This window comes from Myotis nattereri (assembly GCF_964212035.1).
Source record: "Myotis nattereri genome assembly, chromosome: 1".
NCBI lineage: Eukaryota > Metazoa > Chordata > Mammalia > Chiroptera > Vespertilionidae > Myotis > Myotis nattereri.
This window is the reverse complement of record NC_138075.1, coordinates 7,331,584-7,347,194: the sequence shown is the minus strand read 5'-3', so window position 1 is coordinate 7,347,194 and position 15,611 is coordinate 7,331,584. Positions and strand designations below refer to the sequence as shown.

At 61.7% G+C, this 15,611-nt stretch overlaps 1 protein-coding gene across 1 annotated transcript; it reads left to right on the top strand.

Moving 5' to 3' along the window:
* Positions 1-4,943: 4,943 nt before the first annotated feature.
* BEGAIN (brain enriched guanylate kinase associated) lies at positions 4,944-15,611 on the top strand. The gene is made up of 6 exons (XM_081099134.1): positions 4,944-5,033; positions 7,694-7,855; positions 8,729-8,795; positions 9,918-10,025; positions 12,122-12,205; positions 12,944-15,611. The coding sequence occupies exons 3-6, from the start codon at positions 8,745-8,747 to the stop codon at positions 14,267-14,269; spliced, it is 1,569 nt and encodes a 522-aa protein (XP_080955260.1). The 5' UTR covers positions 4,944-5,033; positions 7,694-7,855; positions 8,729-8,744; the 3' UTR covers positions 14,270-15,611.

Genomic DNA, 15,611 nt, shown 5'->3' with positions numbered 1-15,611 from the left:
GGTGCGGGGAGCCTCCTATTGATGGCTGTCCTGGGCAACAGCATGTGTGAGTGGAGTTATTTCATTGTATTTATTCATTGATGGATGTCTGGGCAGCTTCCAGCCCGCACCATTGAGAATGAAGCTCTCCGTCCAGGTGATCTGGGGAACACAGATCTGGGGTGTAGCCCAGAGCAGACCTGTGGGGGCACAGGGCATCTTTAGAAGATCAGGCCACACTCTCCTGGGTGCTGCTGCCTGGCCCCCTCTCAGCAGTACTTGGAGTTCCTGGGTCTCCACAGCCTCCCAGCACTTGGCACTGCCAGGTGTGGGCTTGGACCCGCTTGTTGGCGCGGCGGGGATGCGCTTCCCTGGGTTGCTGCCTGTCTGGGTTCCCCCTTGGGTGGGGTCTGCAGTTTTCCCCTCAGGTTGTCCTGTTGATCTGCAGGAGTTCTTCAGCGAGTCCTTGTCAATTACTCGTCTGGCAAACGCACCTCCTGCTGTTTGCTTGCTCCTCACTCTTTAAACGGTCCTCTGATGAACAGAAGTTATTTTTACTTCTGTTGAATGTTTTAGGCATTTACTTTTTTTCCCTCCTCACCCAAGGATATGTTCATTGATTTTAGAGAAAAAGGAAAGGGTAGAGAGAGAAATAAAACATCGATCCACTGCCTCCCGTACGCACCCAGACCCGGGATCAAACCCGCAACCTACGCATTGACATTGATTTTTTTGTGTGTAGTTTGAGACTGGGCTCCTTTTTTTTTTTCCTTTTTCTTTTCTTCCCTCCCCTTTTTTTTCTTTTTCTTTTTTCTTTCTCTTTTTTCTTTTTCCTTTTTCTTTTTTTTTTTTTTTGCACATGAACACTAATTTCCTGCCCGTACTCTCTGATTCATCTGACTGGTACCTGCTGTGGTCCTGCCCGGGCCAGACGCCTCCCTCCTTGCTGGGGGTCCAGTGGGCAAACGCCGGCTGAGGTCCTAGAGACAGAGGCAGTCGGCTACCAGGTCACCTTACCCTGAAAAACCACACCGGCCTCCTCTCCCAGGACTGTCCCTCTAGCCACCAGGCCTCCTTGCTGTCCCTCCAACACATCCGACAGGCTCCTGCCCCAGGGCCTTGTCTGGCGCTGTTCCCTTCTGCCTGAAAGTTCTTCCCCACAGACTCACATGACTCCTGCTGCTCTCTTTTCACATCTTTCTCAGCGCCATGGAGGGGGCTTTCCGACCACTCACTCTGTTCACAACTGTAACCCCCTCCCCCACCTCCTCCTTCCCTGCTTTGATTTTCCCTGACACACTGATCCCCAGTGGACGCATAAATTATTTACTTCTTTTTTTTCTTCCTTTTTCCCTCTTTTTTTTTTTTTTTTACCAACCCTTGTGTTGAGGACTGACGTTCAATAGATCGCAGTGAGGGAGCTGCTCTGCTAGGTGCCAAGCCCCAGCCCAGAAGCAGGTCATCCACAAATGGCCAGGGGGCGCCCCCTTTCGGGCCGCACCCCATTTATTTATCTTCTTTATTATCTGTCTCCCTCAGAACACCAGACCACGGGATCGCCAGTGCTTAGAACTGGCCGATAGTAGGTGCTCGGGAATTCTTTTTTTTTTTTTTCCCCCCCCGTGAGGTTTTTTTTTTTAAGAAAAAAAATTTTTTTGTTCTTTTTTTTCTTCCCGATTAGTTCTGTTTCTGTGTTTTGTTTTGTTTTGTGTGTGTGTATGTGGTTTTGTATTTTTGTTTTTCATTTGATTCTTTTGTAGTAAATGCTTTTGAATGAGACTGAACTGTGGCAAATGGAGAGGAAGAAGGAGGTGGGATACAGCCTTTCCCCTCTCCTCATGGTGCCCAAGCGGGATACTGCCCACCCTGCCCACACAAAGGGGAATGTGGGGAGCACTTGTGCCCCCGCCCCCTCCCTTGGCCCTTGGCCCTCAGGGAGTAGTGGGTTGTGTTGTTTTTTTAATCAACCACTGAGAGTCCCTGAGAGCTGGGAGAGCCTCCCGTGGAGGGATTTGGCTTCAACTCTCCATCTCTTATCTCCTCCACTCTATCCTCAGCAGGCCCAGTCCCTCCCTATGTGGTCCTTCAAGGCTCTCTGCCCCATTTTTTTTTTTTAAGTTTGTGGGGTTTTTTTTTTTGTTTTTTGCTTTTGTTTTTGTTTTTGCAAGAGGAAGGGAGAGGAAGAGAGAAGCATCAATATGAGAGTGATACATTGATCGCTTGCCTCCTACACGCCCCCCGACCAGGGATTGAGCCTGCAACCTGGACATGTGCCCTCACCGGGAACCAAATTTGGTGCACAGGACGATGCCCAACCAACTGAGCCATACAAGCCAAGGCATTCTCTGCCCCATTTCTAAACATGATCCTCATGGAAGAAGGTTTATGAACTAATTCTCACTAAGGTGTGAATGTCTGCCTTACTTCGATTCTTCCTTTGGGAGCCAAGGCATTCACAAAGGGACCCTAGCCATGGACTCTCTCTCTTACCTTCTTCTGCCCTGCTCTTCAAAGTCTCCTGTCCCCACAGGGCACCTGAGTCCCCAGTTGGGGAAAGGCTCTCAGATGAAATCTGTGATTAAGAAAGCAGAGTCACCTGTGTTTGAATCCCAGTTCTGACACTTACAGGCAGTGTGGCCTTGGACACATTTCTGAACCTTTCTGACCCTCAGTTTCTGCATCTGTAAAATGGGGATAGTAATAATCTCATCTACCTTAGAAAGTGTTTTGAGGATTCAATCATTAACATGGAGCTTGGTAGATGGTTACTGGTGTCTGGGCTAGTTCTGGCTGTGAACTGCCTGCCCCTCTCTCAAATGGCTGCATTTTGCCCAGGCCCTTTTCCCCCAGCCACTGGGCAGGTGACATCATCCCACTGGTGAAGGAGAAGACCCGGTGGGGTGGGGTGGGGGACTGGCTGTCGAGGGGCCATCAAGGCACTGTTGTCAGGGCAACACCGGGTGTCTGTCTTGACGGAGCTGCTGCCACCTGAGACAGGAGGCTGGCGATGGGGCACGTTTGGGGGCACACAAGATGCTTGTTGGGTGGGTGCCGCAGAGCCTGGTGCCAGGTCTCCTGGGCTCCTCAGCCCTCGTGGCCAACAGCCTGGGGTACCGTGCTGGGCCAGGGCTTGTGCCTCTGTGTGCTGTGCCCGGCAGGAGGGGTGAAGGCCAGGTGCTCAGTAAATGCTGCTTTTTTTTTTCTTTTTCTTCTTTTTTTTTTTGTTACTTTTTAAATTTTTTGTCTTTTGCCTTTTTTCATTAGTCCTGTTTCTGTCTTTTTTGTTCATTTGATTTTTTCTTTTGTCGTAAATGCGTTTGAATGAGACTGAACTGTGGCAAATGGTGAGGAAGAAGGAGGTGGGGTGCAGCTTTCCCCCGCTCCTGAGGGGAACCCTGATCCTGGCTCCTGTGCTCACTAGTCTCACTAGTCGGGGGCCCTTGATAAAGCCCTTACCCCCCCCCCCCCGGGGCCCCACTTCCTGTGTCTGGACCGTGCGCAGCCCCCGCCAGGCCTGGGGTGAGGCTGCAGGGAGGACCCGGTGCTCTCGGAGGCGAAGGGGAGTGAGCTCAGGGGCAGCTGCGTGGTCACAGTGGCCCTTTGGCCTTTGCTTACAGATGGGGAAACTGAGGCCAGAAAGGCAGCCTCCTCAGGCCCCCGGCTGCTGCCGAGACCCAGCGCCATAGCTCCAGTCCTTTCCTTCCAGACTCCTTTCGCCCTCGGGACTGTCTCCTGTGGGTCGGGGAGGGGGGCCGAGGCACCCTGGGGAGGCCGGGGCACGGGGGGAGCGCAAGGTGGGGGCCGCCTGCCCCCCGCCCCACAGTCCAGCCTCCCGCAGTCCTGATTTCCTTTATGATCCCCCGAATCCCTGGAAACGCGCCCTCCCGCCGATCCAATTACCGAGTGCCGTGTGTGTTTGCAGTAGTGAGCCGGCTGGTGGGGAGGCCAAATTAGTGAAGCCAGCGTGGGTTCCTAGGTGGGCAGTAATGAAGATCGGCAACGTGTGGAATGGCAGCCCCCGCTCACCTGGCTCCAGGGCAGGGCCGGCAGGTGCTGGGAGGTTGAGGTGGGAGCCCTGCAGGCAGCTCCTCAGGTTGTGGGGCTGACCCCGTGGTCATTCCAGACGCCAGTCCTCCCGGCGGACAGCCCCTGCCACTGGGGGTGGAGGGCAGGAATGGCCGGGGAGGGGTCCAGGACCAGGTGTGCACCATCCTGCCTTCTAGCGCCCCCCCCCCCCCAGGTCTAGACTATTTCAGGGAGTTCAGTCTTAATAGGAAGCAACTTCTTTGGATCTGGCCAGGAAAGCACACCAAGCCCTAAAGCCCCAGCAGCAGGGACCACGGGGGTGAAGGCTTTGATGCAGGCGGGGGTGGGGGGGGGGGGGCGGCGGGGAAGAGCAGGGCTGCAGCCACCTGATAAGATGAGGGAATGGTGCAGTGGGCCTTCCCTAGACCCCTGACATTTGCCAGGTCCCACAGCTTCCAGGACACGTCCCTTCCGTCCCCCACTCCACTTCCATTCATTCCCCCCCCCCCATCATCTATACACATCACTCTCACCTTGTCCCAACGGGGGGGGGGGGCTGGGGTCGCTCTCCCCTCCATTCTCTTTGCCTCCTCGGGTCTCTGGGCAGTGGGTGACAGGATCAATAGTGAAAGGTGACGCAGGAGCTTGGGAACCCGCCCCCCACGACTCGCCTCTGAGGCTGTGACGATGGACACAGGCCTGTGGGACAGGGCGATGACCAGACAGAGGCCCCTGCCACTGGAGGGACTCAGGGCCATCGGTGAGCTCGGACTCTGAAGACTGACTGGCAGGGTGGCAGTGCCCAGGCTGTACCCCCCACCGCCTTGCACAGGTGTCCACGTGCCAGGTGGCGGACTCGCCATCTCCGCGACGGGTGCCCACGGCGGCCCGGTGTGGCCCGCCCCCGACCTGAGCAGCTCTGTCCTCTTCACCCACAGGCTGCGCAGCCCCTGGGTGCCCTCCTGCCTCGGGCAGTCCTGCACACTGCAGGGCCGACGGACCAGGTCCTCGCCCTCGCTCTGGGACAGGTAACAGCCTGTTGTCTCCCCGGGCCCCTGGGGTCTCTGCATCTCTCCCCGCAGACGTGCTGCCTTGTCTGCGTCCACTCCCCAAGACAGGTGGGGGGCCCAGAGGGGGCAGGGGACAGGCACCAGCACCCCCCCCACCTCTGCTCCTTCGGTGCCACCAGTCTGGGAGGTCAGGCCCCCGGGCCCCAGAGCTCAGGCCCCCTCCTCTCCCAAGGGCTCTCCTTAGGCTCCACCCTCTTCTGAGCGGCCGGAGGGGCTCCTGGTGGAAGCAGGAGGAGATGCTTCTTGTGCCCAGTGAGCTTAACATGGCACCCACCCAACCCCCCCTCCCCCCCCACACACACCCAGCCGCCACCCCCCGCCCAGCACACCAGGCAGGTCCGGTCAGATCCTGCTGTCACTCCCCAGGACTCAGGTGAAGCGAGGTGACCTCTCCAGGCCCACTGGAAGGGCGCCCTGACAGGGGGGCATGCCATTGGCTGGACCTCCACACCCTTCCTGTGCATTTAGGAGTCTGTTTCCAGGTGCCAGGGCCCAGAGCCCACTCCCAGGAGGATGCAGAGCTGCTGGGGCCTGGGCTGGGCAATCCCCCATATTCCCAGCGGCCTGGAGGCCCCACTTCCACACGGGGTCTGCCTCTGGCGTCATCTCTCGGTGGTTCTAATGGCCCAGGGAGGTGCAGGGACCGCAGTGGCAGCCCTGCTCCCCAAGTGTGGGCGCACGCACCCCTGTTTTACTGGCGTGAGACAGGCTGAGGCCAAGCAGAGCTCAGGTTAGTGCCCTGGGAGGGGAGGGCCATTTCTGGACCAGACCAAGAGGAGCACATCCAGAGCTTTCAGAAGCTTCGCCCCAGGAGATGGTGATGGGCTGTGAGTGGCGAGGGGCAGGAGGGGGTCCCCAGACCTTCCATGGTCAGACTGGGGACTGTGGGCACCCAGCCGTGACCTTCCCGGGGCAGAGAGTGGTCAGCGATGGACACAATGAGGATGAGGTTAGGCCTGAGTTCGCTCTGATGGAGGGTCCTGGGTGGCGAGCAGGCAGTGGGGCTGCGGGGGTCGTGGGGGGGAGGGAGGAGGGTGTGCTACCAGCCTAGGATTGGCCAGGGTGCAGCTTGGAGGGGGCTGGGTGTCAGGGGCTCAGGGAGGGTGGGAGCAGCATTTGAGGGTTGGTGGGACAGAGCCGACCAGTACGTCTGGGACGCCATCCCCAGGCCAAGGGTAAGCTGAGGCTCAGCAGGCCCCGGGAAGCCGGTTGCCTGGTGCGTGAGGAAGAGATCTGGGCCCAGGCGCCCCTTGGGTGGTCTCGGCTCTGCCCAGAGCCCACCTCACAGCTGTCATTTTCTTCCCACACTTGCCTCGTTGGCGTTGGCGGACCTGTTCCCTCTGATCGTGTCTCCCCTGAGGCTGCGGGCTCGGTGGGGCGGGAACTGTGTTTGTCTCACTGGCTGCTGGGCGAGGCGGGGCAGCGGAAGGGGAAGGACAGAGGGTGACGTGGGTGCGTGGGTGTGTAGGTGATGCAGCTGGGTCACAGCAGGAGTGGGCAGCCTGCACGATGGTAGGGACCCAGCTGTGCTTGAGGGTAGGTAGCCAAGGCTGGGGAGGTGAGGTGGCTGGGGAGGTGAGGTGGCTGGGGAGGTGAGGTGACTGGGGAGGTGAGGTGGCTGGGGAGGTGAGGTGGCTGGGGAGGTGAGGTGGCGGCTTGGAGAGGCAGGGAGAGGGCTGCTGTGGGCACCGGGGATGGGGCAGGGCTGGAGTGAGGGGCACAGGGAGCTGGGATTGCAGGTCTCGGAAGTGCGAGGGGCCGAGGGGCTGGAGGCGGATCAGTGATGGCGCAGCGGGGTGGCTAGCGGAGAGGGCGGGCTATTCATGCCGGGTCTTTATCTCCTGAGCGCGGGGCTCAGCTTCCTGGGGTCTTAGAGGGGCCTCCAGTCTGTGGGGAAATAGAGCCTCAAGAGCTGGGGCCCTGGAAGTCTTTCTGGAGGAGAGGGGACCTGAGTCCCCCTCCCCGAGTGCCCGCGCTGTGTGCAGCTAGCTGGCCACCTTGGTGGGCACGGCACCCCCCCCCCCTCCCTTGCCCAGAGATCAGACATACGGCCTGTTGGGGCCACGCAGCCAGTTTGGGGGGAAAGGCTTGGTCACCCAATGCCGTGGAGAAGCAAAAGTGGGGACCCTTGTAAGATTGCCATCTGGAAGTCGGCTTCATGAGGTGGCTGCTGACGGGCGCTCCCTTCTCTGGGGTCCTGTGAGCCGCCCCAAACCCTGGCCGGGCTCTGTGGTCGACAGGTGACTCCCCACGGACTTGCTTCCCACGACGCGGGGAGTGATGCTAGAGGCGCAGGGACTGCAGGGCCGGGCTGGCTCCGGAGTCACTGACCCCAGGGGCCCTCTGCCTGGGGCCGCCCGCTGGGAGGAGTGTGTGTGTGTGTGTGTGTGTGTGTGTGTGTGTATGTGCGCGCGCGCGTGCGTGTGCGTGCGTGCGTGTGTGTGTGTGTGTGTGTGTGTGACGGTGTGTGGGTGTGCGCGCGCGCGCGCGCGCGCGAATGTGTTAGTGCAGCCGGGCGCACGCGGTGCGCACCCACGGGGCGCCCGGCTGGCCGCGCGGGGCCTCGGCTCCCGGCTCAGCGCCGCGGCCCGGCCCCGCCCCGCCGCGTGTCTTTGCAGCGTGTTGCAGGAGCAGAAGAGCGAGCTGCGCAAGCGGCTGTCCTACACCACGCACAGGCTCCAGAAACTCGAGAGCGAGTTCGGCTCCACGCGCAGCTACCTGGAGGTCGAGCTGCGGCGCGCGCAGGAGGAGCTCGAGAAGGTCACTTTGAAGCTGCGCAGGTCAGGGTACGGGCCGGGCGGGGAAGGGTGGGTTTGGGCGCGGGCGGCTTACAGGTCGGTCTGGTCTGCGGCGCGCCGAGCTCTGCCTCCCGGAGCCTTTGGAAGACGGGGGCGTCCAGGGTCCAGTGAGGGTAAGCTCTTTTCTCCGAAGTCTTCCTTGTCCCAAGAGCTACTGAACCAGGACCTGAGCCCGGGTCTGGCCCCCGCAGGGACGGACTCCTTCCCATTCCCCATCCCTGCTCCCTCCCTCCTTCCCCACATACTGATGGGGTGACAGCAGCACGACAGGGAAGCTGACCGCAAAGAGAAGGCAAACTTTGCTGTTGGCTGTTTATTTTGGTTTTGTATTTTAAGATTTTTTATTGATTTTGAGAGAGAGAGAGAGAGAGAGAGAGAGAGAGAGAGAGAGAAGGACTGGAGGCACAGACCACCTGATTCCTACCCAGCGCTGGCCTCCGACGTCACCCTTCCTCCCGGACCGCGCATATCACCGTGTGTCGCAGCACTCACCCCAGGGCCCACCCTACGGTCTTAAGTCTCTTCCCAGCTGAGCTACGATAGAACAGAGCCCCCTCTCCAGGCTTGCGAGCCCCCGGTGTGAAACGTGAGTCAGCTGGCTCTGCGGGAGGACCCGCAGTCTCTTAGAATAACAGGACTTCCCTCTGTCTCCAGGGGTCCTGGCCCCTCGTCCAAGAAAGGCCTCCGAGTTAGCTTTAATCGGATGTTCTGCTGCGTGTGGAGGAGCAGTCAGACCAGGGCAGGGCCAGCGGGTGGGCTCGGGGCCGTTGTTCAGCCCGCCCCTGCTCAGCAGATCGTGTGGCCGGTGGGGGGCCCGGCCAGGCACCGAAGTGGCTCCTTTCCCTCCCGTTCCAGGATTCAAAGCAACTACATGTCGCTGCAGCGGATCAACCGGGAGCTGGAGCAGAAGCTGTACCGCATGGTGAGGGCCACCCCCCGATGCCCACTGCCCCCAGCACCCTCGTCCCTGGGCCCCCAGCTCTGGCAGGGCACTGCCAGCCTCGCTGTCATCCCCTTGCCCAGGCAGAAGCTGGGTCACACGCCTTATTTCCTGACACACAAACGCCTCGCTGGGGCTGGGGCTGGGCCTGTCCCACCCTTTGTGCACTGAATGGAGGGAGCCCTCAGGAAGGGGAGGTGCAGGGTTCAGACCCCTTGAGCTCCGGTGGCAGGTGTGAGCGCCTGACCTGGAGGGGTGTAGGCAGGGGGTGGGGGAGGGCTTGACGGGACAGCGACCTCAGCTCAGCGTCAGCCAGAGACGGAGAGACGCAGGCCCTGAGTGAGCCAGAGCCAGGTTCACTCCCCAACTGTACCCCTCATGGGACCCGTTCCTCGGACTGTGGCCCCAGGGGGCCTCCACCCTCCTGGACTCACACACACACACACACACACACACACACACACACACACACGTCTGCAGTAACCTTGGCAGTGCCGCCTTCCCTCTGTTGATCGGGCTGGCACGACCTGGGTTGGGAGTAAAGAGGCTATGCGAGCCTCCTGGTGCCCCCCCCCCCTCCATGGGAGGACTTTCCTCTCTGTCTAGTTTGGGTACAAGGTTCTTCGGTTTTGGGAAATCAGAAACGGGTGTTTGGTGCCTGCCTGCCTTCCAGGTGCTGTCAGAGCCGTGGCCGTGGCGGGCTGGCTCTGCCTGGCACCCTGGACCAGGGCCCCTGCCTTTCTGAGCCTTGGCTTCCCAGTCTGTTGGATGAGATAGGTCAGGCTCCTTGCTGGGCGCAGGGCATCCTCGCTCAGTCCCCGCCCCGGATCCCCAGGCGGCCGGGCCTTGCTCTCCTGTGTCCAGATGAGAAACCGGGGCTCAGGGAGGCAGGCTTGCCCGATGCCATCTGGCTCGTCAGTGGTGGAGTAGGATTTGAACCTGGGGCGGTCTGTGCGCTTACTCCTGCGCTCTGGGGCCCTCCAACACCTGGTCGTTAGGGGCTGCAAGAGGGCACACCAGAGGCCTAAGGGAACAAGGGGGCGTGAGCCCCAGGCCTTGGCTGACCACTGACCGCCTCCGTCCACTGCCCTCCCCCTGCCCAAGGGCAAGCACTACGACGAGGAGAAGCGAGCTCTGAGCCACGAGATCGTCGCTCTCAACAACCACCTGCTGGAGGCCAAGATGACCATCGACAAGCTGGCCGAGGACAACGTGAGTGTCAGGCTATTTTGGCCCCAAGGGGCCCAGGCTCAGGTTTGAGGGACAGGCACGGGGCACAGGGGCAGGTGGGCAGGCCTCCAGCAGTGGCTGGGCAGCCGGGAAGGCAGGGCTGCCTCACCAGACACACTGCCAGGGGCGGAGACAGGAACACTGTGCCATAGTTTCTCATTCAAGTCAGGGCTTCCCGACTCCAGGGTTAGGGCATGGCCATTCTCAGTGGGCACACGGCCATATGCCCACCCATGGGGACTCCCCAGGAGATGCGCCTGGCCGCCCTCCATGGATCCCTGGCCACGGACCATGCATCCACTAATTAGCATCTGCTCCTCGACAGACCCTCCTGAGCTGAGAATATTGTGTGAACGACACAGGCAAAAAATTCCCTCCCCACGTGAGTGTACATCTGAGTGGGGAAGACAGGCGACAAGAGAAACGCAGATGCTGTAGTGTGTTAGAAGTGCTAAATGCTGCTGAAAAAATTCAAGCAGGCACAGGGCTGGGGAGCTGCCCGTTGCAGGGTTAGCAAATTTCAGTAGGATGCTTGTGGAAGAGGCTGCTGGAGCCCAGACCGAAGGGGGCGAGGGAGCTCGCCGGGTGGCTGATTGGAAGAACAGCAGAGAGACCAGAGTGGGCTCCTCGTCGGGGAGGACCAGGGTCTGAGATCAGAAAGATAACGGGAGGCCACATCATACAGGCTCCTATAGGGACCCGGGTTTTATTCTGAGTGACGGAGCCACTGAAGGTTCTTGAGCAGAGGAGTCACCTGAGTGGATGTCCCGCTTTTACTGGGAACACACTGTAGGGATGAGGGTGGGAGCAGGGAGGGCAAGGAGGGGGCTATGGTAACAATCCAGGGCAAGCTGTGGAGGCGTGGCCGGGAAGGCAGCCGGAGGTGGGCAGCAGGGCTTGGTTCTGGTTCTGCTTTGAAGATGGGAAGAAGCAACAGGATTGACAGAGGTCTCAGATATGGTGTGAAAGGAGATGGGTCCTGTCATTTCCTGCTGGGGGCGGGCACCTGGGGAGGGGCAGGGGCTGGCTTCAGCAGTTACATCCAGTGGCAGTGCTGTGAAGACCTCAGACATGCGGGTCAGCCTTTGGGGAGGTCAGCCTCCTGAGGTGTTTGCACGGCAGACGCCAGAGGATCCCGAGAAGTGCACCAGACGAGAAGAGGGCGGGCCCAGGACGGTGCTTTTCAAGTCTGCTAAAGGCCAGGCGGTGCCCACAGCCCTCGGATGCCAGGGGCAGCTTGTCCGGGGCCTCACAGTGAGGCCAGTTCTCAGCTCTCAGCCCACGGTGCCCTTCCCAGGAGGCCCTTCAGCCTTGAGAAGGCTGGAGACCCCGGTTCCCTCCACTGTGCAGCCGAGTTGGAGCACCAGCCTCAGCACAGCAGGGGGCGGTGAGGGGCACGGGGGGGGGGGGGGGGGGAGTAGCAGCGGTGACCCTGCCTTCAACAGATTGCCTGAGCTGCAGGCACCCAGTCCTGATAACAATGGCCCGTCAGTGGACCCCAGACTCCTCAGTGCCCAGGCCCTCACTGTGGATGGTCCCTGGATAAGGGTGGGAATAAAAGGCCCAGCCACAGGGACATGCAACAGAGATGTTCCAAAGACACAACCAAATCCCCTGATTCCTACTGTTTGCATCTGTTTTCAGCTCAGGAGGCTGAGAGGGTCCCCACCTGGACCTTGGGCCACACAGCCCCTGTGCCCCAGCCCTGCAGCCACCCCCTGCCAGGCCACACTGAGAGCAGACGGAGGTGGCAGGGCTGCAGGCTTGAGCCTGGCATCGCGGGGCTGCCCCTCCACCGAGTTCTTTGCTAGGACTCATGCCTGGGCCTCCCGGAAGTCTGGGGCCATGGGGGCCCTTCTCCCGCTGCCCCCACCTGGTGAGGCTCCCACCTGGGGCAGCACCCCTCCACGCACCAGCAGCTCCAGGTCAGAGCTGAGCCCCCGTTCTGCAGGCAACGGCAGAGGCCCAGGGAGGGTCCTTGTCCTGTGACCTGCACATCGGCTCCGCCCACCGCTTTCCGGTCAGGGCGGCAGGGCCTGGCGGGGCAGCCTGGGCCGACGCCTTCTCTTGTCTTGTAGGAGCTCTACAGGAAGGACTGCAATCTAGCGGCCCAGCTGCTGCAGTGCAGCCAGACCTACGGCAGGGTCCATAAGGTGTCCGAGGTAACGTGAGCCCTGCCCTGCTAGGTCCGCCTCCCCCCCGGGGCCACTCGGGGCTCCTCTGTGCAGGTCCCACCCGAGGCCACCCCCCAACACCCCTCCTCACCGGCCTGGACAGCCTGCGCATCCCCCTCGGGGTCCTCGCCCTGTGCCAAGCCCCCTATCCACTGAGCGACCACAGGGCTCTCTGATGCCAAATCCAGGCTGGTCCAGGGCCCACCGCCCTGGCCAGCTGCCCCTCCCCTTCACCCAGGCCTGTCCTTGTCCCCTTGCCCTGGGCCCGGGCCACACCGGAGACAATCACAAAACAGATCGAACAGTAGTGGACGTCCCCGCAGGCACCAGGCGCTGTGCCACCACCTCTGGGCGCCTGGCCCTGGCCCTCAATCTTCGCTGCATGTGATTCTGGGTCTGTCTGGTTCAGCAGCACTGGACGCAACAGGGAGAAGCAAGTCAGCCCCTCGGTGGGAGGAAATGTGGGGGAGGGAACTGTCCCCCAGAGAGAGGCCGAGTGAGACCCTGAGACCCTGGTTCCAGCGTCCGGGGCTCCGCGGGGTCCAGTCGAGCGGGCTGGGGGGCCAGGTGCCCAGGGGAACTCGGGCGAATCCAGGAGCTTCCCAGGCCCGGCTCCAGCTGGTGCCACGTGAGGGCCTGGGGGGCAGGTCCCTCCGGGTTCTTCTGCCTGTGTGTGCATCCTAGGCTGACTTGCCCCCTGGCCCCCCATCGCCCTCCCCATTCCAGCTGCCTGCGGAATTCCAGGAGCGCTTGAGCCTGCACCTGGAGAAGCACGGCTGCAGCATGCCCTCCACCCACTGCCGCCCGGGCAGCGTGCCGCTCTGCGTCATTGCCAAGGTGCTGGAGAAGCCGGAGCCCAGCAGCCTGTCCTCCCCCCTGTCGATGTCGGTCTCGGTGTCGGATGCCTCCACCCGAGACCTGGGCTTCCGGGAGGGGATGCCCAAGTCGAGCCTGCTGCCCCCCTACAAGGAGGATGCCTACTGCAGCGACTCGGCCCTCTTCTGCCCCGAGAGCCGCGACCGCGACCGGCGGCCCAGCGTGGACGCGGTCGCCAGCGACATGAGCTTCCTGCAGACCCAGAATTCCACCGACAGCGCCTGCGGGGAGGAGGAGGCTGGGGCGGCAGCCTACCCCGAGGCCTACCCCGAGGAGTTCCGGCGCGAGGCCTTCCCCGGTGAGGCCTTCCCTGGCTACACGGCCTCGCTGCCCACGTCCAGCTCCTACTCGAGCTTCAGCGCCACGTCGGAGGAGAGGGAGCACGGCGAGGCCAGCACCATGACCGCCTCGCAGCGGGCCGTCTACCTGGATGGCCGCGAGCAGCTCTTCCAGCGCCAGCCGGCCCCCACCTACCAGAGCAGCCGGCCCTATGCCAAGGCCTCGGGGGCCCTGCTGGAAGCCCCCGTGCCCCCAGAGTTCGAGCTCGAGACGACCTTCCCCTCCTACCAGGCTGAGCCCTTCAGCCTCCAGGCCGTCCCCAAGACCCTGGTGTCTCCCAACCTGTGGAGCCTGCGGGCCAAGTCCCCGTCGTCCCGCATGCCCCGGGGGGAGGCGCGCAGCCCGCGCGAGCAGTGGCGCCCCGTGCACGTGGAGGAGATGGGGGCCCACGCCTTCCCGGTCCCCTCGCGGCGCCTCTCGCCCCGCAGCTTCTCCCAGCGCCACTACGCCAGCGTGGCGCATGGCCGCGCCAGCCCCCTGTACGCCAGCTACAAGGCCGACAACTTCTCGGAGGATGACGACTTCTCCCAGGGCCACCTGGCCGAGTCCTGCTTCCTCGGGGCGTGCGGCTCTGCCAAGCCGATGCCCAGCTACGCTGCCAGCGAAGATGATGGCGATAGGCCCCAGGGCCAGCTGTGCGGGGTGGCCAGCCCCGAGCCCGACAGCCTCTTCAGCTCCAGAGATTCCTTCGAGCCCAGCTCCATGGAGGGTTCCCCTGAAATGCATCCCGCGGCCCGCCGGAACCCCCAGGCAGCCTTCTCCCGGAGCCGGAGCTCCGGCCTCAGCCGCAAGGATAGCCTCACCAAAGCCCAGCTCTACGGAACCCTGCTCAACTAAACGCCTGCCCACAGGCCAAGGCCACGGCCAGGGGCACCCGCCGCCCACTGTGCAATCTAGGGCGCTGCCCCACCTATCTGGACACTTACTCCCCCGGGCACTGCCCACAATGACTCCTCTCCCCCTTACTGACCCCTCTCTGCCTCGAACTGACCCCTCTCCCCCTTACTGACCCCTCTCCCCCTTACTGACCCCTCTCTGCCTCATACTGACCCCTCTCCCCCTTACTGACCCCTCTCCCCCTTACTGACCCCTCTCTGCCTCATACTGACCCCTCTCCCCCTTACTGACCCCTCTCCCCCTTACTGACCCCTCTCTGCCTCTTACTGACCCCTCTCCCATGTAGTGACCCCTCTGCCTCGTAGTGACTTCTTTGACTTGTAGTGTCTCTCTCTCCCTTGTAGTGGACCCTCTCTCACGTAGTGACCCCTCTCCCACAGTGACCCCCCTCTGCCTTGTAGTGACCCCTCTCCCACAGTGACCCCTCTCCCACAGTGACCCCTCTCCCACAGTGACCCCTCTCCCACAGTGACCCCCCTCTGCCTTGTAGTGACCCCTCTCCCACAGTGACCCCCCTCTGCCTTGTAGTGACCCCTCTCCCACAGTGACCCCCCTCTGCCTTGTAGTGACCCCTCTCCCACAGTGACCCCTCTGCCTTGTAGTGGACCTTCTCCCATAGTGACCCCTCCCCCGCGTAGTGACCAGTGCAGCCTGAGAAGAGGACCCCTGTGATGTGTGACCCCAGCGCCACCACGACGGAACTCCCCGAGGACGTTTCTCACACCGACATCGCTCCCCACCCGAGACGAGCATTCCCCCCTTTTATAAAGTGAAACTATTTTTCTAGAGAAAAAGGGTCTTTCTCAACGCACGTGGCCTCCAGCTCCCTGGATGGCAGCCTTGCGTTTCCAACACACAGCTCCTGTTTTCCGGGCGAGGACATGTGGGGCCTGGCCCTTGGAGGGAAGGACAGTGTCGACACCTCGAAAGCCAGCGACAAGGAAACCTGGAGCTCTGCCCACAAGGAGGGGAACCAGCGGGTGAAGGGACGTGAGACGTCGTGAACTGTTTCCGTGTGCGGCTGACCCGCACCCAGCTCTCCCGTGGTCGTCGTCCCGAGTCGGGCCGGTGCTCATCCCCGTTCCCGGTGCTCGTCCCCGTGTCCCACTGCCCGCACCACCTGGCTCTACCTCAGCCGTAAAGAGCCTCTCGGACTCCGACCCCCGACCCCCGTCCCCCGTCCCCTGTCCCCCGTCCCGTGGCTTGCTCTCCTGTCGTCTGTGATGCATGCTGTCCAGTCACTACTGTATTTGACACTCACTAATAAACGTGGTGGAAAGCA